The 27,602-nt window shown below is 34.7% G+C and overlaps 2 protein-coding genes across 4 annotated transcripts; one reads left to right on the forward strand and one right to left on the reverse strand.

Annotated features, from left to right (window-relative positions):
- LOC150097541 (flavin-containing monooxygenase 5-like) lies at positions 1–7,603 on the reverse strand. Its single transcript, XM_090406846.1, has 3 exons — positions 7,513–7,603; positions 5,329–5,966; positions 1–2,274 (listed from the first exon to the last, which is right to left on the reverse strand). Exons 2-3 carry the CDS (start codon positions 5,959–5,961, stop codon positions 1,246–1,248), a joined length of 1,662 nt encoding a protein of 553 aa, XP_090262972.1. The 5' UTR covers positions 5,962–5,966; positions 7,513–7,603; the 3' UTR covers positions 1–1,245.
- LOC150097542 (flavin-containing monooxygenase 5-like) lies at positions 6,256–25,443 on the forward strand. Of its 3 annotated transcripts, none has more exons than XM_090406848.1 (3): positions 6,256–6,351; positions 20,065–20,716; positions 24,047–25,443. In XM_090406848.1, the coding sequence occupies exons 2-3, from the start codon at positions 20,084–20,086 to the stop codon at positions 25,022–25,024; spliced, it is 1,611 nt and encodes a 536-aa protein (XP_090262974.1). In that variant the 5' UTR covers positions 6,256–6,351; positions 20,065–20,083; the 3' UTR covers positions 25,025–25,443. The 3 variants fall into 3 exon arrangements, with proteins under 3 accessions (XP_090262974.1, XP_090262976.1, XP_090262973.1); XM_090406850.1 differs by lacking the exon at positions 6,256–6,351 and adding an exon at positions 17,550–17,646; XM_090406847.1 differs by lacking the exon at positions 6,256–6,351 and adding an exon at positions 19,716–19,789.
- Positions 25,444–27,602: the final 2,159 nt, after the last annotated feature.

Consider the following 27,602-nt stretch of genomic DNA (forward strand, 5'->3'; position numbering starts at 1 on the left):
TGTAGCTACTTTCTCAAATTTACTATATATGAGGATCTCTCATTAAATGTAAATGAATTTACAGTTTAATTGCCTGATGCACAAAAACATTAATTCGTACATAAACAGTACAGTAATGATATGTTACATTTGATTCATTAAAACTTCTATTACATTTTTGTTTATACCACGTTACACACTACAGTACATGCCTTGCAACTAACGATAAATACATTCGTAGAAACATAAACATATTTATCTATTTCATTTTGTGAATCAGTATGCATGCCTTTGGTCAAAATATTTTATCAATCCGCGCAAATATCATTTAAATATCTAAAACACAAACTAAACACCAAGAGGTGTCCAAAATCCTGATGAGTTTTTAATCTAATTCAGTTTCGTTTTTTAAATTAGAAAATGTGGATGGACCGTGTGTGATATGCTTTTACAGTTGCAGATCTTTTCATCTATCAATTAGAATTACCCAGTGGTGACTCCCTGAAACAGTTAAACAACACAAAAGAGACATACATTGAAACACGATGTTATTCTTGGATTAGTATTTCCAGGATTCATATATAAAGGGTATAATTATAAGAATTCTAATAATATAAGAATTATAATATTATTAAATATTCTTAAAAGATATATAAGAAAGATTTTCGAATGTATATTTCTTATTTTTCAGCCTCTAACTTTACAACCTGTTATTCCTTGCTACTTGGTCCTTCCGGCACAGTTCCGCCATCCACTGTTGAAAACTAAATGTGTGTGTGTGTGTGTGTGTGTGTGTGTGTGTGTGTGTGTGTGTGTGTGTGTGTGTGTGTGTGTGTGTGTGTGTGTGTGTGTGTGTGTGTGTGTGTGTGTGTGTGTGTGTGTGTGTGTGTGTGTTTTCCGGAAAACAATTGTTAACAACTTGAAAGAAAATTTTATGATCTCCTCTCTTGAAGATATCTGTAGAGTTTCTTATTTGGATAACTGAGAAAGTTGCTCTGTTCGTTGAATTCATCTTTATTTTATTTTTATGCAGAAAAAAATTGCAAAGTGTGCAATACACAGTCACACTTTACAATGCACACCTTGTCAATATGACGTGCTATTATCGTAATAAACAACGAAGATACAGCAGATTTACTGTACCGCCACCTAACGGATAATTATTCAACTATATTAGTTTGTAATATATAAAATCCATCATTCATTGAACTTGGAATGAAAAACAATCATATTTCCTTATGGCATGAGGAGTACAATTAATGAATTTTAAGGGTATAGAAATTTCGACATATATTCCTTAATGTGACTCAAATTCTGAAGAAAACATAAAGACATCTTTGGATTTCTTGAATAGTAATTATATACAACGAGGGCTAGTACGATGGTTATTAAAACACGACGTTTCCTAGAGCGCTTTTCTGATGGAAGGGAATTGAGAGGCGCGTATGATCTCTGTTTCCACTTGAGGATCGTGTCCCGAGCCCCTTCCCATTTGTGAGGACCTTGAATACGGTATTGGAACGGCATGCAGGGTGCAGACAGACAAGTCCAAAACAACTTCGGATCCGTTAAAGCCAACCAAAAGAGATTGGGTTTAGCTCCGATCAACGACGCTATCGAGTCCATATACGGAAGCCAATGAGTATCGTAAGTGTGACGACGACTTTTAATGAAATTTTTCCTATTCACCGCTTTCATCTTTTTTATGTCCGCCCACATTTTCTCCGAAGAAGGAAGATGAAGTTTTCTATTTATAAGAAGCGCAGCCCATCGAGATTGCATTTCAAATACGGGAAATAGAGGACCTATAGGAAGGGCAACACCTAATATCGCAAGAGTGGGATGAGGTAAATTAGGAGGAAATACATATTTGTAGAGGTCAACGTAATTGTCCTTAACACTTAAGATGTCTTCAAGAAATGGAAATTTAATATCGTAACCAGTAGCCATTACTATAACATCGACAAGAGTGACATCATCCTCTCCTTCAAAAATAACGCCGTTGTTCACAAATCTTAAGATATCTTTCTTTAAAATAACCGTTCCGCTCAGAAGTCTAGACGGCAGGACTTCGTTGATAGTAGGATGTTGAGAGATAGCTCGGTGAGAAGGTTTTAAGCCAAAGGCATTGTGGTTTATGTTTGCATTGATGGACTTTTCTAGCTTTGAAGACAGAATGTCGCGAGGAAGAAGATTATTCAGGTAAAATCCCCAGCGGGAAAGAGGTCCAAATGGTTGATCATTTGGGGGTGAACGTGTCCATAACCAGCAACCTCTTCTACTACTTAAATATACCTGAAAGATTACAAAAACAATATATAAATTTCTTGTCTATTATACATTATTTTATTATAATGCCATAAACGAAAAGATGTGTAATTATCGTTTATTAATAAAGTGAGTTATGGAAATGGATAAAAAAAAATTCATAGAATTGATTTTAAATAAAGTCAAAAATGAAAAGCACCTGGACTCTTCATTGAATAAATAAGTAATCAGTCATTCAAATAATATCTCTCAGGAAGGTAAATTTACACACAAGGGGCTTTTACTTTTCCTGTTACAAATTCTGTGAAGTTTGACTTTTTCTCGTTTTAACACTTCAACAGTAGCTCTCCGTTGATTCTCAGAAATAAATTTATTTTTGAACTTGATTTTCAAACACCCCGTTTAAAAATTGCCGTGCGTTAACGCAAAAGTAAAAAATTTAAGGGAAACTTCGTCAGAGTATTTAAAATGGGAAGGTTAACATAAAATACACAATTTATTTATGGAAGCCTATAGGAAATAAAAGAAAATGATGATACCGAGATAGAATGGGATAATTTTTAAAATGTATTAATAAATGCAGCAACTGAATGGTTGGGAACAAAAAGTATATGGAAGAGGAGAAAAGTAATAAGAAAATGGGATTAAATCATCGAAGCAATAATCAACGAAAAGAAAGAAGCATGTAAAAACAATGGATGAACACAAAATCACTAGAAGCACGAATTAATTATAAATACAAAAGAGCAACAGCAAAAAATGCCTGTCGAAAAAAGAATAGAGAAACAGGGATCATTTCGTAGCAAACTTGGAAAGAGATCTTACAGTGAAGAGACCAAATACATACAAAATCTAAGGAATATGAATAAGGAGATAAAAGAAAAAGTGAAAGTTGAAATATTTAAAGAGAAAACCTGGCTGGACCTCTTCCAAAACTTATGGCTAGATTATAACAATTCAAGATCGTAACGACACAGAGGAATCAATAACATTTCTTCCATCGTATAGTTAGCAATACAGCAAAGCAAATCAGGAAAATCCCTTGGAGAAGATGGAATAAATATAAAACTTATAAAATATGCAGGAATCCTATTAATCAAGTGACTTTTAAAATTATTTAGCAATATCTGGCAACAAGGAAAAATCAGTAAGTTGCAATAAAGCAATTGTCATCCCAATATATATAAAAAACGCGATAAGTTCAACTGTGAGAACTACATTAAATCTTCTAACTGGTTATAAGTCATATGCACAAATATTAACTTCAAAACTTAAATCATATGTAGAAGATACACTTTGCAAAGAACACATTGACTTTCGAAAAGGACGACCGTGCATTGACCCAGCTTTTACATTAAAAATCTTAATGGAAAAACATTACGAATAAGATTTTTAATGTAAAAGCTGGGACAATGCACAATTGTCCCCGATGCATTCTAAACATTCAATGTTTGAATGTTTAGAATGAATGAAAAAGTTACAGAATGGAAATCAATAAACAGGATCAAGGATACCCAATGTCACTACTCTTGTTTCATATGTATATAGATGAAAAAGTAAATAAATGGAAGGAAAATATAAAACCGGCATTTAAAATCGATCGTGGAACTATATTTACTACCCTTTTGTTTGCAGCTGACTAGATAATCCCAGCCAGAAGTGAAGATGAACTCCAAAAATCAACATACGCCTTAGACATACGTATACAAAAAAATTCGAATGCAAATATCAATAGACAAAACAAAAATCGTGGGTTTTAAAGGACCATCTCCAGTCAGAAGTAAAATCATGATTAAAAATAAAATTGTAGAATAAATTAACTGCTTCAAATACCTTGGATGTGCTTTATCGTATACAAAAGAAGCTGACATTGACATCGAAATTTCAAACATTTTATAGATAACAGGAATGATCAATTACATTTTCAAACCTAACGCAGTTCAAAAGCATACAAGAAGGGGGGGGGGGTTATAAAGTTTTCTCAAGACCTTCTCTACTGTACGGACCATAAAACTGCAGAAGAAAAAGGAATAGAAACTGGAAAAATGAAATTCCTGTGAAGGACAGCAGGTTATACCTCTCTGGGACAAAAGAAGAAGCACAGAAATACGTAAAGACCTAAAAATAGACTCAGTATTGGACAAAATATACGAACAGTGAAAGAAGTAGATCGAACATATCGAAAGAATGAACAGTTTAAGGCTACCCAAAATGAATAAAGAAATAAATACTCCCCTACACCCAGCAGGAGGATATAGAGGTCATGGACGACCAAGAAAAAGATGGAATGAGACGGAAAGGCCATTGGTCTAAATCCTTGAAAGGTTGATGATGATAATGATGATGATGATGATAGTTTACAGCCATTCGGTGATGGAATTCTCATAGTGATGAGGAATACCAACCGCTTCAGTTCTTATAAACCAGTATGTTTTTGAACTGTCTCATAGAAACGTTACTATGGAATATTGTATTTTTCATTATATCCTTTAAGTATTATTTTATGGATGAAATGATACGAATCGTAGCAACAAATGTACCAAACGACTTTACAATGCGCATTTTATGCCTTTTCTTTATTCATTTAACTTAAATTTTATTCACGCATGGTATACAATCAGAAACAAATTTCTGGATACCAAACTAGAAATAAAAAAATAATAATAATTAACGATAGTGTCCGACCACAAATGCGAAAACCTTGGCTGGCAGATTGTCAAGAAGAGTCAATTTATGTTGAAAGGAAGAAAGAAATAAGGCGATGTACGAATGTTTTACCAACACGCGAAATCATGTGCTTTACACGTAAATGTTCCAACTGTTGTACAAGCAGAAGAGTTGTCACTTTAAAAACTAGAATTATTATAAAAGAAAAGATAATTTTCGGTCGTATATTAATAAACACTCATCATTGATTATCCTGTTATCGGAATGGATTCCCCTTCTTCTGCCATACACAGAAGTGTTGAGAAATCTCGAATCTGTGGTTGGACAGTACTTTGTATACAAAATAAAAAAAAAAGAATTCTTAGTTATTGAATCTGTTCATATTGAATCCGTTTGCATTTTAAATATACTCACTTTATCGCATACGTAACTGAATTCAACAGCTGTATCTGCACCAGAATTACCAAATCCAATGACAGCTACAGTTTTCCCTTCGAAGCCCCTGCTATGTTTCACACTGTTAGCATGAATCACCTTCCCTTGGAACTCCTCTACGCCAGGGATGTTAGGAAAATGAGGATAAGAATTTCGACCAGAACACACCATAACGCCATCGAACGTATCTTCAATTATGCTCTTATCTTTCTTATTTCGTGCTGTCACCACCCACTTCCCAGTAACATCGTGGTCGGGGGCTTTCGATATTTTCACTACTTCCACTTCGTAGCTTACGTAACGCAAGAGATCGAAGTGCTCAGCGTACATTTGGAGATACTTCAATGCCTGTCTGTTGGTCAAGAAATTTGCGAATTCTGTAGGTGGTGGAAAGTCACTGTAAGAGCTTTTTTCTTTGCTTGTGTTCATGACAGTTGTCTTCATCACAGAAGCAACCCCTTCGACGTCATCTTCTCGATATCTCCACAGTCCCCCGAAGCTGTCGGTCTTTTCAAAGCACACTACATCCATTTCTTCTTCTCTGCAGGCTTTTATTGCTGCAAGACCAGAAACCCCTGCTCCGATCACAGCTACTCTCTTTGTTCCGGACATTTCCCCTGTAAGCAAAAAAGAAACACACGATCAGGATTTAAGATTCGACATAAGTTTTATTATATGACGTCACAGCACAGCAACTGATATTATTCTACAATAAATATCACGTGCTAAACAACTCATGTTTTACACGTCTGTTATCAACAACGCTTAATTCGTTAGTTATTAAGCATGCGTAGTATGTCGATCATAATAAAGCGTTGCCTACAAATAATTCACAAGGAAGCAAGCAAGGCTTCCAGTATAGTAGAGTGTACTAATTAATCATTAGCAATTAATTCCTGACCCATCAAGAGAACTCCTCGGTCACTTGATGAGCTAAAGTCTGCCGACGGAAGAATCGAGATTTTGTCGTTCACAGAGTCTTATAGACATCCTCTTTTTGGAGTATGATCCATTATTTTATTCTTAATCGTTCATTTCGTATGTTGTATTTATTGGTTATATGTTTAATTTTGTTTCTATTTTTGTTCTATGCGTATATTAATATTGTTTGAAATACTAATACAATTATTAATGTTGCTTCCTTTGGGAGTTTTTCATTTATTACTTTCTTCAGTCATTAGAATATCTTCATATTTTATTAGTTTTAGAGATTTCTCGTTTATATGAACGACAGTTCATCCCACGACAATTAGTTGCAAATGCATTTGATCGAAAAAACAATTCACCGATAAATTTTCGATGATTTTTTTCATAATTCATCGAAAGATTAATTTTCATGAAAATTCATCAAATTTTCATATAGATTTTAATCTTAAAATTTCATTAAATTTCATCCATCTATCTGTTGAGGAGGGAGGAGACTAGGTGTGTGGGGGGGGAGAAATAATAATAATTAAGATTTTTTACACAGTCTTTTTCAGATTGTGTAAAACACATATAAAACACAGGAAACGCATAAGCATTTTAAAAGGAATATCCCTAGGGGGAAAAAATTGCTACACATGTCTACATAGCATATCTAAAGGGGATATCGTGCTAAGCTTCAATTACATCACAAGTTAATCCTTTAAAAACTGCAGTTCTTTTTGATAAATGCACCACATGTCGTATAGTTAATTTTTCGAAGAACTATTCATTCGATGATTTGTAGTTTCGGCGAATTGTGATTTTCCGATGAATTGTTGGTTTTCGACGAATTGCCTTTCGATGAATTGCTTTTCGAGGAACTGCCTTTCGATTAATTATTATTTCGATTATCTGCCTTCCAGTAAATTGTCAGTGGATAAATTATCTTTCGATGAATTGTTTTCGGTGAATTTTCTGGATCCTATTTTATACAGCATAGTTTTACACAGACATGGCACCATCTGATACTTTAGGTGATGGTTTGACATGATTTGAGGGAAATGGTCTAATAAAACTTGATTTTCCTATAGACAGACCGGATAGTAACTCAAAACCTTTGCTAATGCTTTTTTGTTTTTTCGGAAGCATATTAGCGTAAAGATTAGACTTGTTAATTTATTCATAAAGTATTAATGAGTAGTTTTCTTCATATTTATTTCTCGTAAAATATTAATATAATATAAAACTTTTACTTACTGTCGAAGCACTTGAAACATGAAAGGGAGTGTAAAATCGAAGCCAATATTATGACAGTCTCTCTACCGAAGTCACAAGACTGTGATCCTTTTATTGCAACAGCTCGTGTAGATGTGCTCTAAGAAAGCTGCTATATTATCTGTAAATGAAGTGGTCTAGTTATCAGTAAAGAGGTGAATCAGATCTGATCCTATAGCAATATTTGATTTAACTTTTATCAGTACTTACATTTTAAGTGGATTACATTACATTTTACTCCAGCTGAAGTAAATAACATGGGTGTATATCATAGCATATGTGATAGCGTGAACCCTTTATCGCTCTTAATGAATTATGAAAACACATAGTGAAGGGTATTCTCGCTATCTCCGCTTGAGTTTTCTTTCAATGCATTAGCACAGTAAAAGAGTACTCAACGGAATTTTTACTTCACTAGCAAAAAGAATAGCTGTCAAAAAGTTTTATGCACAATGAAATCTTTTTAAGGCAAAAAAAAAACTGAACAGCTAAAAATCCAAACTTTATTAAGTGGACCCTATCGTGATTCAAATATTTACTGCTCATAATACCAAATACGAGTTTAAGATTCTAGATCTCAATTCTAGATCTCAAGCAGCATGTGACAGAGAGAACTCGAGGTCTAAGAGTGTTAGATTTGATTATTGTGTCAGAGGGAGTTTCAGTTAAAAGCGAAACTATTCTTCGTGCAGTTGGTGACAGTGATCATGCCATGCTCACTACGTTTATGAATCATCCATTCAGAAAAGGTTACATGCTGACCTACAAAGCAGGAAATTATGACCAACTAAGTTCAGTGGAAAACTGCATTGATTGCTGGATGGGAAGAATAGAGTACATGAGAAGTATTTAACAAATATTAAATGATGCAGTATAAGGATATGTCCCGAGAGTTCGAAGAATAAATAGGGTAAGAGTCAAATGGCTGCGTAATCTTATTAAGCAAGAGATTCGTAAAGAAGGATGATGTGCATAGGATGATGTCCGTTATGAAAATTATAAGCAGCCGCAGACCAGATGAGTCACCAGATGAGTTGTTTTAGGGAAAGATAAGTCTGAGTATGAAACGAAACTGGCTGGTCAAGCTAAATACAACCCCGAAGAATTCTACCGTTATGCTGCAAGTAAAAGAATGAATATGAAAGAATAATTCAACTTAATGCATGTGGTGTGAGGGTGACAGATGCATAAGAAGTTGTTCAACTAACGAATGTCCAGTTTGCTAAAAGCTATCAACCTGTTGTATGCAGTATTGAGCTCACTGCTACCTCTTCTCTAGATGAATAAACGCAGGTGTATGAGGACGAGATATTAGAGCTGTTGCACAAATTGAATAAAAATTCAGCAATAGAGACTGATGTGATATTAGCACGTGTTCAGCTGAACTGGCTATTCCATTCCTTTAACTAGGCTATATAATTTGAGCCTCAGAACAGAAAAGATTCCGCAGGAGCGGAAGGAATATATGGTAACCCCATTGTACAAAGGTGGGGGAAAGTCCGATGTATCCGACTATCGACCAGTCAGCATCACCGGAATGTTGGGAAGATTTTGGAAAATTTGGTTAGGGCCCGCATTCAGAAATGAATTGAAAGCATCTCTAATTTGCAACGAACAGCATGGGTTTACTAAGGGAAGGTCAGTTTTAGCAACTTGCTCACATTCTATAATAATGTTACAACTGAGATAGACAAGGAGAATGGATATACCATTATACTTTTGGATTTTTCTAAGGCTTTTATAGCGTGGTCTTATTAAGTCTTATTTTACAGAATATAGCGTGGAAGACTGTTTCATAAGCTGGAGAATATGGAATTTGAGTATAAAATATTAACTTGATTAGAGGATGGCTGATTGACAGATATCAAAAAGTAGTATATGCGGGAAGTCAGTCTGCAAAATGTAAGGTACCCAGTGGTGGTGTACTACAAGGATCAGTCCTTGGTTCACTGTTATTCAATCTGTACATTAATGACATTGAGAAAGATTTGAGAGGCGACATGCAACTATTTGCTGATGATGCAAAGATTGGTAGGGGGAATACTGCCGATATGAAGTATTTGAAGAATGGTTTGAATAGGTTGGAATTGTGGGTATAGGAAAATGAATGTCAGTAAATGCAAAGTCATGCACGTTGGAGCGATTAGATATCCAATGACGTATTAAATTGGTGAGATTATGCTAGAAGAAACTGATCAGGCTAGGGATCTTGGAGTTTAGTAAACATGAAATTGAAGTTCATGGGTCATATAGCAAAAACAACTCAGAGAATAATGGCAATGCTGAAATGAACCTTGACATGTAAAGTCATTTTGCTTCGCTACAGGGCCTTGATAAATCTCACTTGGACTACTGCGCACAGGTGTGGTCTCCCTGGTTTCCTTGGTGATTCTGATACAATGGAGATAGTGCAAAGGATACTGTTAAAACTGATATCAGGATTGTGGAATACTGATTATTGTAGTCTGCACACCTAGCAAACAGGAGAAAGAGGGGCGATATAATTGAGACATAAACTTTTGCAAGGTTCATATAGGATTTCTGTTGATGGAATTTTTCATTGTATGGAGGGTGGAGAAAGGACGAGAGAGTATCCTTGGTAGCTGAGAATGAATCCACTAAATGAATACCTGTTTATCTCTCACTTAATGTATTATACTTTTCTTGATCTCTTTTTCTTCTCAATGGTATACAATATTACTAATTGTGGTGTAATTATTTGTAAGCTTTTAATATGGTAATCTAGTTTCTTCTTGGAAATACCATATCTTCAAATCGGACAGGATCATAATCATGTTGAAAATTTGGTTTAAAATCATTCAGGAAATTGAATACTGAATATTAAAGAATTCTTCCATGAGTCACCTGTGTATACTGACCAGTTCCTAAATCCGAATTTAGCTTAGCTACAGATGCAACTCAGTATTGATTTCATTATCACATTTATGATACCAATAATTTTGAACTTAAAACTCAGATTTGTCTGCTCATTGATGAACATCGAATTTGATCCTAACATAAAATAAAGTTCCTGTTTTAAAATTCAAATATGGTTTCCTTGGTGATTCTGATGACATTTGTGTGTTTATTGAGTTTAATAGTGATATTATGTGGTGTTTTAATTAGTTAGTACTTAATACAGAATAATAATACACACACACATACACACGTTTTAGCTATGAAATGAAAATGCAACAGCGAATTAAAAAATATTACTAACATGAGCATCTGATAAGATACAATTGCACCACCTTTACCGTAATCCATTTTGTGCTAAAGCTAGTACAACTCGTAAGTTGCACCATCTTTGCAAGATTTGAAGAACTCTTACAAAGGTGGTAACGGATGATCTCAATAAGGACCATATCTTACCTTCATTCATTCATGTTACGTACCACTGAATTAACATCTCATTTTTTCTGCAGAAAGAGAGACAAAGAGATCTTCATTAATTATGTTGACACATCGTGGCAGTTACTTGCCATACCTAATTCCATTTATGCAACTCATTAACTCACTACGGACTACAGATAGCAACTGTTATTTATAAGGAAGGCCCATAAAAATTTATTTTAATTCCAAAAGTTTATTAAAATGTCACAACCATATTTCTGAAATATGATTTACAGAAAACAGTAAGGAAAAGCAAACTACAGTGATGCTTCTCAATTTGTGCGATACCGAGGTAATTCTTTGGAATGATGACGCAAGCTCCATGTGTTATATTAATGCTATATTATGAGAAATTCTCTCATCTTAAGATTTATTTCGTATTTCTCATTTGAGAAATGCCATATTTTTACTACAAGTATATTTTTACTAAGTATAAATCGCCTTAAATCACTGCTTCCAAGAATAGAGGCTGAAAAATTTTCTTTCGAAATGAAACCTTGAAAGAAAAATCACCATCTATGGAAAAGCTTAAATACGATACGCACAGAACAGGGTATCTGCACAGACAGCTTACACAATTGGGAACGATCACTTACACACCCCAATGTGACTGTGGGACCATAAACCAAACCATCCGGCACACTGTGGAGGACTGCAGCATAAGAACCGACCCTGGTGACCTTAGAGACATTTTTGAGGCAGATTCTTCAGCTCTTGAATGACAAGCTTAACTAGACTTAAAATTTTAATGGCTTTTTTAGCTATTATTTGCATATGTACACTGCCTGTCTCATTTATATTGTCAGCACACATATGTATTTATATACAGGGTGTCCCAAAATTCACGCAAGATTTAAATTTAGCGCCATTTGGGGTAAAGTGTTGCCAACGAGAAAAAAACACAGTGTGACAGCTGATAGTTCAAGGTTATTAAAAATGACCACACACAGCGAAGAGAGTTCGTTGAATGGATTATGGAACAACAACAAGTGGATGCTTATTTATCGAACAAAATCGTCTTCAGCGATGAGGCTCATTTTCATCTTGATGGCTTCGTTAATCGACAAAATTGTCGCATTTGGGGTTTAGAAAATCCACGAGTGATTGTTGAGAAACAAATGCATCCACAACGTGTCACTGTTTGGTGCGGATTTTGGGCTGGAGGCATCATCGGTCCATTCTTCTTAGAAAATGCGGCTGGTAAGGCAATAATAGTTAATGGTGCTCGCTATCGCGACATGATAATCCAGTTTTTTGTGGCTAAATTGCAAGATATGGATGTGGACGACATGTGGTTTCAACAAGACGGTGCCACATGCCATACAGCCCGAGAAATAATTCAATTACTGCATGAGTCATTTCCTGATCGTGTAATTTCCCGTTTTAGTGATCAGAATTGGCCGCCCAGATCATGTGACTTAACGCTATTGAAGAAGAACCCCAAAGAAAAAAGCCGTTGGACTTTTTTCTTTGGAGTTTTTTGAAGTCTAAGGTTTATGCCAACAAGCCCACGACCACCCACGGCTTGAAGGTGGAAATAGAGCGCTGTATCAACGAAATTCAGCCACATTTATGCAAAACGGTCATGGAAAATTTCGACAAAAGAGTGCGTATGTGCCAGCAAAGCCGTGGAGGCTATTTACCCGATATGCTGTTCCATGCATAACCCTATACTGTATACCTTATGAATCAATAAGAAATTACAATTCTTAATTAAAAACCTGTGTTTTCTATCAAAATTACTTCTTGCGTGAATCTTGGGACACCCTGTATTTTGATGCCATGTGTCTTTTTTTTATTATTCCATACGCTAAATAAATAAACAGCCATCCCAGAAACTCCTACTGCTATAACAGTTATTTTCTTTTTCTGTGACAATTTACTTACAAATAGAAAAAAAAATTCATGAATAGAAATCATATTTAATGAACAATAAAATTATTTTCTAGGCGAGCTGTATTTTGAATTATTCAACTTATGCTGGGTTGACAAACATTTTATTTAAAGAAAATTAAAAGTGTTTAGAGAAAAGCTGATTTACTTCAAACGAAATAGAAATAAACATTCATTTATGAGTACAATCCTCATTCTCTTATTACACGGATCTACATGGGGAAATTATAAGAATATCATTCTTTTTTAATGAATTCTTTAAAATTTCAGATGACCATATATATCTGGTACAGACTCTTTTTGGGTTTTACTTTCCATCTTGTCTTCTAGATATTGTTTTTTCATATTATGATGACGTTTCATATTATGCATAGTTAGGAATTAGCAGTATATTCAATGCAATAGAAATGATTTGCAATGCAATGTAAACGAATGTTGTATATCTTGAGTATTGATCATGATCAGCAGCCATTTCTTGTCCACTGCTGGCAAAGGCCTCCTCCAAAATCCTCCATTCATTCCTATCTGCGTATTTCTATAACACTGAGTTCCAGCCATCTCTTGAATCTCATCCTCCCACCTTCTCTTTTGATCTCCATATCTATCAGGATACCATTCTGATATCAAATTTGTCCGTTTATGAGTGATGCTTCTTACAATATGACCTGATCGTTGCCATTTAGATCGTTGCCAATTATAGCTATTATAATGTCTCTCTCCCTAGTCTGAGCTCTGAACCAAGTATTGCGCTTTCTATCTAGAATGGTAAAACTGCGTAATAATTTTTCCATTTTCCTCTGCGTAATCCTCAAGTTGTTGCTTTAGTTAAAGTCCATGTTAAAGTTCATTATATATACTTCTATATATCATAACCGGAATTACATAACTGTCAAATATTTTTCATTTAAGGCAAATTGAGATTTTCCTTGGGTGTTTTTCAAATCCAACCAAGTCGAATTTTACGTATAATTTCGTCTTCGTGGCCTCCCTCTACTGTATCTTTTGTCCTAGGTAAACGTAGGAGGTTACTATCTCAATTTCCTGGTAGTATTCCATTTGTACTGGATTTTTTGGTAATGTACAAGGTGGCCATTAAATAACTTTCCCTCTTTGGAGGCATCTGTAGCCAAAACCAATAAACGGAATGAGACCAAATTTTATATTGAGACTTTTGAAGGCATGGGAAGATGATTTTCGCAGAAAAAAAATTTATTACAAAAAGTCGCCGCAAGGGGAGATTTTGGAGCTGGTGGAGTCGAAAACAAGCGGATAATTACATTAAAGGCAGATAAAATAGATATAACATATCGACGGTGTAAGTAACAGCCGCGTCGTTCATTCCAGCTTGATATGTGGCGCGTTACAATGATAATAAGAATAAGAATAATTAAACTAAAACAACAACTTGCGAGAGACACAGAAATTAATGTAGTGATTGAATTCACAGGAAATAATGTTTTATTCATCAGAATCAGGGTCCCCTGGACCACATACACGATTTTCAATGTGCTGACCTTTCTTGTGTTCAACAAATTGCATCCGATGTGCGACATGCTCTACAGCTGAGCCGGATTGGATGTTCATAACAGCCCGTTTTATGTTCTCTTTCAAGACATGCAAGTTGGGAACGCCACCAACATACACAACGGATTTCAAATACAACAACGTACACAACTGTCTCTTCTTGCACTGCTTTCCATCCTCTTCCAGGTCTAACTCCTAGTGATCCAGTTTTTTCAAACTTCTTAATCGTAGCTCTCCGTGCTACAGCTGACATAGCACCTGAAGGTTATGAAGCCATCTAAATTCCAGAAGGGCCGCTACGGTATTGCACTGTTTAAGGTAAAACAACTTATCAAGTATTGAGCACAATATTGAGCAATTCGTCATTTGAATAACTGCCTGAAAGTTCCCAATCTTTTTAAGTGGAATTGGTGGGGCTGCTGTCACGTACGCGAAGTAAAATTTGCATAATCCCTTTTATCTGAGTTTACTGCAAATATTTGACTGCTTTCGGCTCCCCCAACGCCAAAATTTCCCTTATCGGCAACTTTTGGTACTAAATTTTTTTTTCGCGGAATTCATCTCTTCGTGCCTTCGAAAGTCTCAATATAAAATGTGGTCTCATTCCGTGTATTGGTTTTAGCTACAGATGCCTCCAAAGAGGGAAAGTTACTTTATGGCCAGCCTGTATTTATTATACATTCTTTTTGTTTTGTCTTTGTTTACATTTAAACCTTTCTTTTTTCTAAGTATATTTCTCAACTCCTTGATTTTTAAAAGCTTCTAAAATAGCTAATGCTGAGATTGAATCAAATTCCTTTACCAAATCAACATCAATGAATGAATGCTGGACCTAAGAGTTTTTGGTATTCTTTTGTCTTTTCGATTACTTGTCCTATTAACATATATGACCAATGGTGCTGTAATATTTTCTAACTCCCGCTTGTTCTGGAAGTTGACAAAAATCTAGTTCATTCTGTATTCTATTGCTAATGGTTTTTGTAAAAAATTTTATATTATTAGAAGGAGAGCGATAGTGCAGTAATTTTTAATATCTTCTCTGTCTATCTTTTAAAAAAAACACTATAATAAAGATAGCATTATTCCAACTGTTTAGTATTCTCTTCCGTAATGGGCAGGACCTATAAATTTTACTTAACATAATCATGACGGGTTCACCATCTGCTTTCAGAACTTCTGTTGGTAATTCATCTTCATTTCCTATATTCATATATAATATATATAATAAATTGTTTCTATTTTCCCCCTCTTTTGTAGTTAGCAATTTTTGATCTCACTAATCTATGGTCACTACCTGTATTGAAATTATTTATTTGGACCTCGCCATGTTTATTTGCGATTCTTTTTTTTTTGTGGGGGAGAGTATTCATTATATAGATATCTCCCTCTGATTTCAACAAATTCAATCTTTCTCCATTTTCATTCCTCTGTTCCAATTCATATTTTTCAACTGCTGCTAGATGTGCATCGCTTACACCAACTTTATCATTGAAATTTCCCATAAAGATCGTAAGAAATGTTATACTGCTATTTAGTCGTTGGTCTAGAGTCTCATAAATTGTATCTATTTCTGCTTCTGTGTGGTTTGCGGTTGTGCATAAACTTGTATAATTCTTAATTTATAATGTCTATTTATTTTAAGTTTATGTTCGTTCTTTAGACCGATATTACTTTCACCAAGTCTCAGAGTTTCACTCAATCCAATGATGTCCCATTTTATTTTTTCTGCTTCTATGAGTAATTCTTCTAGTGCCGTTTGTCCTAATAATGGCCAACAGTTGTAGTTGCACACATAATTTTCTGCTATTAGTCCTATTTATGTTCTTAGTCTGCTTATAGTGCTCCTCGAGTTTTTCATCAAGAGCATACCTTCCCAAGGGGTTCAAGTCTGGTCTGCATATTGTTGAGAAGGCCTCCTTTATACTTATTATTCATCATTTGAGGGGGGGGGGGGTTGGTCTAATGCTTCCTCGCTGACCAGTCTCGTGGAAGGGAAACCTACTTAAGGCAAATATCTACTTGAAAATACATGGGAGAGAAGGCAGACTCCCATTACTGTGCAGAATAAAGCTCAGTGAAACGAGAATGATACTCCTATCCTCGAATACCCTAAACGCATCGAAGGGAAAGAGAAAGGGGGGAAAAAGGAGGAATCAGTCTGTATATAATATAATAGGTGCATATTATGTGAAGTAGCTTGGTCCAGCATCAAACCTTGGATTTGTCACTCCTGTGCACAATAGAAATGAACCCTGAGAATGTTTCAACCATTACAACAAAATTGTAATGGTTGAATCTCAATTGGTAATTTTCAAAATATGTAATAATACTCTCATATTTTTTATCTACAGTAATTAAATTTTTCCTACTGTTCAAAACCTTTTTAAATTATTATTTTCAGTGTTTCTTGATAATATTAGCGTTTTGTCATTGTAATTCCATGTAAGTTTTGATATTATTTTTAACTAAGGTTGAGTGCGTAGTTTTCCATTCTGTAATTGTTTATTTAATGTGCATGATTTAAATTTTATATGTTTTAACACAATATTTGTTATTCTTTCTTTTCTACACACTGCAACTCAGATATCCGTATATATTATTATTTTAATATTTACCTTAAAATAAGATCTGAGGTGGTCACGATAAATTAATAAATTTATAGAACACCGATCCACTCTTTATAAAAATAATAATGAAGTTCTTACATTAGCAGATGCGTTAACATGTGACTTTATTTCAATAAAGTCACATGTTATTTTTTATTTTAAAAAATTTTTATAAAATAAAGTTTTTATTTTAAAAAATAAAAATATAATCTGTGACGAATTTATTCGCAATTTATTAGTTCAATACTTTAATAACAGAAAACCGTCTTCAAGCAGCTATTTCAACTACGAAATAAAAAATACACCCAAGCATGAATTTTTCAGTGAAAAATAACAAAATATTCAATAAGAAATCATTAATTTGTTATTTATTTATTTAATAATTTAAATAAACAATAGATTTAAATCCACCGGACTTATACTTGAAATTATTACCGTTTTTGACGCGTTTGTCGAAATCCTTCCACGAACCATGCTTAGTGAACTCAGCGTTACGCATCCACTTCTGACATTGGAATGACATTGAGGCTTGAACAAAAGTTAATGACCTTGTGATGGCTATTTCATAATGGCACGCGTGTATACGTCATTGGGCCATACTTTTGAAAGGCGTCTCTTGTAAAGTGGCATTCCTTAGTACAAGCTGTGTTATTGTAACCATGAAAGAAAACGGATACGAGATACGATGATACAAGAAAAGGTAAGGAAATAATAGATATGAAGCTATGTTTCTACTAATAAGTAGTGTTGTAAATGGATGTTACTGAATGCGTTAACTCAAATAATGAATGTCACGTGACTACAAACCCCTTTATTATCTTCTGTGTGTTTAAATCGAGAAATTTAATGAGAGGCCGCCTTAGATAACACGCATTTCTCGTGAAGTTAGATTGTAATGCGTGTTCAAGTATGAATGCTTAACGTACCCACTCCTAGGGGTCGCTGTATGACTGCAAAGACAGTGATGGATAAAAATCACTAAAATTCAACTAGTTTTTAATGTTACAGAAAAAGACACAAATACCAGAGGAAATTGCAATTCCAGATGACTTCTGCAGATTATAAGGCAAGAAGTTTCTTCCTTAATTTTTTTTTTTTTTTTTTGTAATTTACACCTAACGAAATTTAAAAGAATAATACATTTTATACTTATTATTTTTATCAAGGCGATCCTTGTATATGGTGGTTTTTAGGTAAATATTCAATACCTGGATTTGATATATTGATAAGTTTTATTAGAAAACTATTGGTTTTAATAAAGATTTTACGTTAATTTGGATCAATAAAGACCAAAAATAATGAACTTCACTCTTTTCTTAATAAAAATTGTTGATTTTGTCATTCATAGTGTCTCATTTCTGATATATAACTTCCTACACCAATAAATTATTTTCATCATCTTTAATTATAAAATCAAATAGGAACGAGGAAATCGTTATGTTAAAAGCAAACTGTACAAGGCTAACGATTTTCTCGTTCCTATTGGATGACGTATATAAAAGACTGTGATTAAAAAAAAAAAAAAAGCAGTATACCTTGAAGCAATGAATGTTTGTCATGAATCATCGCTTATACAGCATGCCTCATAGAGGATATTTTATTATTTATTCAAGATTTTAAAATTCAGTGCATATTTCCTCATTTCTTATACATGCTCATTACCTTGCGTCAGACACAAGCTGATTAATCTTGATTTTTCTCCCGGGAGAGCGATATCTCCTCTGATTGAGAAACATTTAAGATCTGAATGATCAGCGACTGTTTATAAATATTCGTCCAAAAAAAAAGTTTCAAGAAAATTAAAATCAAATATAATAATAATATTAATTACGTTATACAGAGGAATCTGTATAAAGTAGTATCATGCATTTACATTAAATTACAAAATGAACATTGCTTATGGAGAGAAAGTTCAAAAGATAACAACATATTCCTCATCAGCCGATCCCATGACAAGAGGTTATGGGATCGGCAGGGTGAACTAGAACGGAGGAGAGAAAAATTCATTAATGCAACTGAAAAGAGATGTGTGTGTGTGCGTGCGTGTGTGTGTGTGTCTCTAATGTTTGCATTGAATGAAAATTTATTATAATGTTTTAAATCTTCAACCGCCTGATTGGCTGATAAATAGCGTACCTGCATTTCAATCAACAAGCTGAGGATTAGAATTCTACCGTGGATATGGATGTTTGTTGAGTCATTAGCTCATAGATCAACTTTACCGTACAGTGTAAGGCCTCTTATAAGCCTATGAAAGGATTACTGCGAGATTTGATTTCTAAAGTAGGATAACCGGATTATTCTTGGGGAAAAAATAAACCTTAATCCACTGTAATGGATGGGAGTTACATAAAAATAGTTTGTTACTATTGTAATTATCAATTTGATTTGTAGAAAGATTACACAACCAAAGGTCTTGTTCAAAGTACGCGATGCGTTTTTTACCTAACATTCCGAACAAAGTACAAACCACACGATAAGGCGAAATGGTAGTTCATATTGTATCTTATATTATCGCCATTTTCAAGGTAACAAGAACACGTTTTTCTAGACAATAGAACAAGTTTTTTTTTTCCCCTCTGTAAATTTCCTTAAATACATGACACTGAAAATCATATAATGTACATGCATTATTGTCTGTACAGTATCACCCGAACTGGCGAGACATTGAGCAAGACGGATATCAAAGGTCACTATAATGCATGTAAGAGAAAGTTCGTGTAGTCCAATACGTCAAGCTGCCCTGAGTGTCTAAGAAATATGTTTAGAAGAAATGATAAATTTCCTCTATATTGCGTTTCCTCTTAACAGAATCTCAAAGAAACAGTAATAAAATTGTAGTGGTAAGTTGATCTAGCTCGATATTTAAATTCATAGTTTATAATTTCTATGAGATACTTCGCAGTTAACTTTCTATATTTAATTCGAAATAAAGTAAACTTCCTCTAACTATCGATCCTATAAGAAAGCCTGTACTGAATAGATTGAATTAATATACTTCAGTAATAAAATTAAACCAATCAATACCACTTTTCTAAAAGTGTTTTAATTATTTTTTTTTAGAAAATTTTCAATTACCTAAAATGCAAACTAATTAGCCTACTGTATTTCGTTATAGATAATCAAGTAGTTGCACGATGACTCATAACAAAAAAGTGGCTGTGATAGGTGCAGGTGCGGCTGGCTTGACGGCAATTAAAGCCTGTAGAGAAGAAGGTTTGGATGTTATCTGTTACGAAAAAACAGATGACATCGGTGGACTGTGGAGATTTCGTGATGATCATATCATCGGCGTGGCATCCGTGATGAAAAGCACTGTCACTAACACCAGCAAAGAAATGACGGCGTTCACGGATTTCCCACCCCCTGATGAATTCCCTAACTATATGCATCGCAGCTTGGTACTTCGTTACCTGGAGATGTACGCCGAAAAATTCCACTTGCTTGACTCGATTAGGTTTGGTCACGTGGTTGAGAATGTTAGACCCCATCAGGATTACCAAACCACCGGTAAATGGGTGGTGACGTTGACACGAGAAAAAGAGAACCTTACCACAGAAGAGGAGTTCGATGCCGTAATGGTATGTGTTGGTATAAATGGCTATCCAAACATTCCCAGCTTTAAAGGACTAGGCACGTTCAAAGGCCATGTGCTACATACTCATAACTGTAAAGAATTGCAAATGTTTGAAGAAAAGACAGTTCTTGTGGTAGGGATTGGCAACTCCGCTTGCGATACTGCCGTAGATCTCAGTCATATCTGTAAAAAGGTACGTGTTATATTACTCTCAATAAATGTAAAAGTGAATATAGCTTTATGTGTCGTCAGAATAACTGGAAATATGCTTTTGATATCATAAATTTAATATTTAAATTTTCATGAAAATTTCAAACAACAAATCGTCATTCTCTTACTCGCCACCCTGTTGCGCAACTTCCAATAACCTTTGTCTCTTTCCTTTTATTTAGCATGCGAAAAATCTCACCGTGTCCAATCCAGTATGCACTTCTAAATAGCAAAAAAAGAAAGCTCATTCATTCTATTGTCTTCTCATTGAAAAGTTTGCACATGATATGCTTTCGATCACCTAACATTTCACATATCTAAAATCATGTAACCTTAACCTTTCTTCTCCCTCAGCACTGCTCCAGCACATACAACAAAGGATCTCTCTTTTAATATTTATGTAAATCCTGCAATATGCGTATGATTTCGAAATGCACATCTAATCACTAACTCGCACAAGTAAATAAATAACTCATTCTTTATCGTAAGGACGATGGAAAAAACGCTGTTCTAATGTGTATAACCGTTATTTAAAACATTATAATAAAAGTAAGCATAATTATTCGCTCTTTCGTTATTCTCCCTGTTTAAGAATGAAGAATACTGCTCATCTTACCTTCAATTCAGATTGACTGACTGATTTTCCCTTTCAGTCGTTTCCGACCGTAAGTGACTTTTGTAGGCTTTGCTCACAAAGCATTCCTGGTGAGATTTTTACAGGGCAGTACACCGTTGCTTTCCCCAATCCCCAATTTTATCCGGGCTCAGGACCGGCATATGGCTGGGATGTATTCATGACTGTAATCCGTGTGTGTTCACGGGACCGGTTTGCCTGTTCTGGGGGACGAAAAACCCGAGTTTCCGGGTGAAAAAAAAAAAACCTTACCTCCGTATGAGACCGTCTCACTCCCCTTTAGTCGAAAGAAACCAGATAAAGGTTCTTTACGTCATTGACGGGAATCGAACCCGGGTCTTTCCGACAAAAGAGCTTCTTCTATACCGACTGAGCTACGGAGGCTCCCACTTCAGATTCCGTCTATTATTTCTTCTTTAAATAAACCAGCAATCACCCGTTGGTAGACAATTAAAATAGCTATCTAAACTATCTGATCAAAATTATCCAGACGCCTGCATATCCCAGATTTTACTCTAATCTGAAACTCATCGATATGGAGAGGATCCATCCTTTGCTGCTATAACAGTCTTCAGTCTTCGAAGAAGGCTTTCCTGCTAAACTTTGGTACGTTGTTGAGGTAATTCTTCTTCCAGAAGAGCATTGGTGTGGTCTTCACTAATGTCGAACCATTAGTCTGGCTGGCGGTAGGCTTTCCAATTCACCCCATGGGGGGGGGGGGGTCGATGGAGGTTAAAATCAGGGCTCTGGGCAGGCCAGTGAAGTTCTTCATCACTCATCTTCACAGTTAGTGCAATATATTCGAGCAGGTAGAGTCCTCCTGGCATCCGCCAACCAACACTTGCCCGTCAGTCTTCCAGATGGTGAACTGGGATTCATCACTCCAAATATTGCGTTTCCACTGCCCAATAATCCAATTTCGGCGAGCTTTACACCACTCCACCTGATGCTTAACGTTGCCCTTCTGATGTTAGACTGCAGTCATGGAAAAACCATGTTCTTCAGCTCGTTCTTCACCTCCCAAACAAACAGCTGTGAAGTTGGCCTTGCTTGTAGAGGAGCGCTTTGAAACTGTAGCGAATGTTTCAACCGAGGACAAACGATTTTTTCGCGTCACGCGCTTCAACACTCGGTGGTCCCGTTCTGTGATTTTATGTCGTCTACTAGGTCACGATGGTGCTGTTGTTGCTCCTAGGCTTCACTTCATAATAACATCATTTACAGATGCAGCAAGGCAGAAATTTCTCGACCTGAGTCGTTGCAATGGTTGCATCTTATGATAGTGCCACATCGAAACCAATTGAACTTTCGACAGCTCTTACTGTTACTTTACAGTACTGCTCATTTAACTGTTAATGTTTATATATGAAGACTGCAAAACCGCACGCTTCCTTGTATACCTGTATGAGCCATAGTTGTGCAGTACACAACTATACATTCTACGAACGGGTGTCCGGATATTTTTGATCGCATAGTGCACATCAATATTTGAATATCACTGGTTAAAAATTTCCCTTGTATTTATCGAATGAATTTTATTATTTAAAATATAATTATTATTAAATAATTTCGACTTTCGATGAAAGAAGTTACTATATTTTATAATAGCTTTGTTTTACATTTGAAACTCCCCATAGCAGTGATAATGAGATAGGAAAACTCTCAACTTTATATTATAAAACAAAAAATAATAATCAAAATTATATTTTTGTGTGTGTGTGTGTGTGTGTGAAAATTAAACAGGAAATTTTTGTTGTATAAAATTAACAGGAATTATAAATTTATTCGTTCAAAAATATATTATTTTGGAATAATTTGTTTAAAATAAGTTTGATACCTTTAATTAATTTAAATTGAATCAAAATTAAACATTTAAAAATTATTGCGCACTTTATTTCATTTGAAATACATATCTCAAAGCTAATACTTTGACGGCCTATACATTCTACTGGATAAAACAAATTACGTCACGTGATTATTGTCCAAAATGCTACAACCTACAGTAGATATAATCGTTAAATAACGTAATTAGTCCAGCCTCGAACTTTATCCGTTATGTGAAAAGTTCACAATCTGACTAAATATACAGCGCCCTCTAACGTTGACAAAACTATTTTATTAATTATTCAGCAAAGCTATGAGCAAACAACGAATTCAGAATACGAGGAATAGTGTTTTAAAAATAATGTGACACGATATAAAACCTTTAATAATAATAATAATAATAATAATAATAATAATAATAATAATAATAATAATAATAATAATAATAATAATAATAATAATAATAATAATAATAATAATGAAGTAGTAAAATAGCAATATGACAAATTAAAAATATTGTTCATCCAGTTCTGAACAAAATCGCGGTAGGCTCAGTCTATTATGATATAAAGATTAGTAATTTTTTTCAATCCATTTGAAGCTAAACAGGTCAGACCAATGATTCAAATGTTCTCTCCTACTGAAGTTTACAGCGCATTCAAAGCTAAACGAAATTATTTATATACGAATTTACCCTGTGAGTCAACACAACACTTCAGATTTCTCATTTGCCTATAACCATATCGAAAATCAAATTCTTTCTCAAATGCAATCTTAAACCACTACCTTTATTCAGTAACTCGTATTCTATGTTTTTATGTCTTTTTATTAACTTGGAAATTTTAATTATTTTAGGTATATCTCAGTACACGTAGTGGTACGTGGATAGCATACAGAACAGGACCGGGTGGTTTACCTTCTGACACGATCATGAATCGGCGTTCTGTCAAAATGCTAAAAGACTTTCTTCCTGCCAATATTTTTTGCTCTATGGTGGAAAGAAAACTCAGTCAACTACTAGATCATGACCTCTATCGAATCAAGTCACCGCATAGGATATTCAGCCATCAACTTACTATAAACGAGTTTCTTCCAAGCAAGATTCTATCGGGAAGCATCGTGGTGAAAGGAGATGTGAAAAAGTTTACAGAGACTGGAGTAATCTTTGAGAAAGATGAAGGAGAACTTCGATTAGATGCAGTTATTCTGGGCACAGGATACTCGGTGAAATTTCCATTTCTTTCCGATAAGTACATCAAGATAGAAAACAATCAACCTTTTCTTTACAAAGACGTGTTTCCTCCTCATCTTCCTCATCCTTCGCTTGTTTTTATAGGGATAATAAAAACGTGGGGTTCAATACTGCCTATTGTGGATATGCAAAGCAGATGGGCTACTCGGATCATTAGTGAGAAATCTAGACCCCCTTCATTTGGGGAGATGGTTGCTGAGATGCTGTCAGACAAAATTGAACTACCCATGAAAGGAAAAACTAAATGTGATCGCGTCCATTGGGTTGAATACATGGATGAGATGGCTTTGTTTATTGGGTGCACTCCAAACTTGGTCGCCTTGATGTTCAAAGATCCATTACTGTTCTGGAGTTGCTTTTTGGGTCCTTGTGTTCCTTATCAATATCGTCTTCGAGGACCTCATTCGTGGTCGGGAGCAAGGAACGCTATTCTTTCCTCTAACGAAAGAATCAAAAAGCCGTTCGAAACCGGTCCTTGTGCTATTAATAGAAACGAAAATGAAGTTAGTCATTCTATAGTATTGGTAGCTCTGTTACTTTTGATGATGTTTTTAATCATGGTTTGGAAACATTGGTTTTAATTAAGTAATTTGGAGAAGAAAAAAAAAGTCTGGTGGTCATATCAATGCAACAGTCACATACAGGGTAATTTAAAATAAGGAAGCTAGATTAGTCCTCCAATAAGCAAGGTGTAAGTTTCTCATTAGCAGAAGACAATCGTCTACCATCTAGACATTCAAAAAGGCCTAATGCGGGATATAATATTTTGTCGATTTATTTCGTGGTTACCAACATTTGAAATATTTATTTACTATATATTTTTGTCTGGTTCACCCAAGCGCATTTTCATGTAATTTCTTCTTTGCCTGCTTTCTTTCTTATTTCTTTTTATCCTTAATTTTTCTCTATCCTATGCATCTCACGTAATTCTCTATTTCTTCAGAGAACAAAACATAGAAGCTGTACTTTTACAAAATATCCTTTTTAATCTCTCTTGAATATTCGCTTTAAAGTATTTTGTATCCAAAATAAAAGTATTTTAAATTAAATACTTTAGTATTAATTTAAATACATCATTTAAATTAATTAACGCAAAACAGGTAATCACCTAGACACGTAGATTTTTCAAATAACCCAAAAGTTAAAGTCACTTTAACCTTAACCCAAAAGTGTTAAGGTTAAAGTGTTAAACCTTAACACTTTTGGCATGAATTTGATCAAAAAGCCACGACACAGTTATGAGATCTCGTGATTTTCCACTGTTTTGTATCCATAGTTACCACCGCTGTAACATAGTATTGTTTGTAATAATCTCATGAACTAAATAATACAACTAGTGATATGCCAATATGATAAGATTAGCATTGTCACTTCTCAGTAAAGAGATTATTCTTACTGAAGGTAAGGTAATGGAAAATGTTAGTGGAATTGTGAAGAAGCTGGAAGGAACATTAAAAGGAATAAAATGAAGGACATCGAAGCAATTGATCTGACTGTTAACTATTTTCGTAACAATGTTAATTCAGATATCGTAAGATAAATAAAGGTAGTACCATTACCACTCGGATGCCCACAAGTGGTGATAACACTACCTTTATTTATCCAAATTACCAACCTCTTTTATGGAAACATTCGAGAAGAAAGCTCATGAATCCGCAAAATTTAAAACCTAAGGTTTGACTTAGATATGTCGATGACGTGTTTCGTAATTTGGTCACAAGGTTAACAAACCTAGAACGCCTTTCTCAGGCATCGCAACACACAAGCGCATATAGCTCATGATTTCACAGAAGCAAATAATAATTTGCTTCTGTGAAAATGGATTCAAAACATAACTACATTGAATTAGTCCAATTGTTCTTTAAAAAATTAATCATATACTGAATAAAAATATTTAATGTTAGAGTTCGAAAAGTGAAATTTCGCTGTCATTATTTTTTTTTTAATCTCAAACTGTAGTTAAGTCCATCAACCTAATAAATATATAATGATATTGAAAATTTATCTAAATATAACCTTTCTTCTCACCTCACAAGGGCAATCAAATATTGCTCAGGCACATCTGAAATAATCTTTTTCAATCTCGAATGGATTCGACAGTATTAGGAGGCTGAAGTTTCTTCAGGAATCCCCAAGAAAGCTTAACACCTCAATAGCATATAGCATCAATAAATATGCAAGTAACTCCACGCAAGTGGCCACATCTCACATTGAAAGATACGCCAGAATTTTTCATCAAGTGCTTATTTTCTGAAAAATTGACTTTTAAATTTTGATAAGAGAACGTGTTAATACCGTGTGACATGATAATTGTTATTGTGATTGCTATTACTATGATGAGATGCTTGTTATTGTCCTTGATACCGTTTAAAATCTATGTGGCAAGCTTCAGATTGACGCATAACAAAAGTTATGCATCTAATCTGAAGATGCATAACAATGATTCAGCCAATGTGCCTACTAATTGAAAACTTATATTTCTGCCAATAGAAAGATGATGAAAACCTCTCAGAATTATCATGCTACATTATCTCCTATATCAGAATTGTGGTTGATTGATTGATTAATAGAATGATTCAAGTTTATTTTCAGCGTCATTATGATCATCATCGTTTGTTTATTGCCATATGGTCACTCCGATGCTAGGTGATGTGCCACACCAGGTCTCGCCATGTAGTCCTGTTGTATGCTTTTCTGGGGGCTTCAACTCCCTTAAGATCAATCACTCCACACGCCATCCATCCATCTCATTGACGGTCTACCCCTTCCTCTTTTTCCAGGAACTTGACCTTCTATTACTATTCTCAGAGGTTTTCCTTCCATCCTTTCAATGTGTCCAAAAGATTTTCACTTTTTCTGTTAATATCCTTAAGCAGCCTTAAAGTTTTATTGATCCTTTCTAACATCCATCGATTTGTTTGCCTTTTAGTTGTTTATATCCTCAACAGTCTTCTGTAATACTACATCTCAAAAGTGGCTACCAGACTTCTTTAGCTTCCAAGTCTCACATCCACAAGTCGCTGTTGGAAAAACAACTGCATCCAAAATCCTCAATTTTGTCCCATGGAGATAGATCCATCATTCCAGATTTTAGACAAGTCACCGACTGTTATTTTAGGCATTTCTAATCTTCTTCTGACGTCTTCTGAACAGCACTTA

This window comes from Typopeltis vanoorti, chromosome 17, assembly GCF_054136105.1.
Source record: "Typopeltis vanoorti isolate ZY-2024b chromosome 17, IOZ_Tvanoo_1.0, whole genome shotgun sequence".
Lineage (NCBI taxonomy): Eukaryota > Metazoa > Arthropoda > Arachnida > Uropygi > Thelyphonidae > Typopeltis > Typopeltis vanoorti.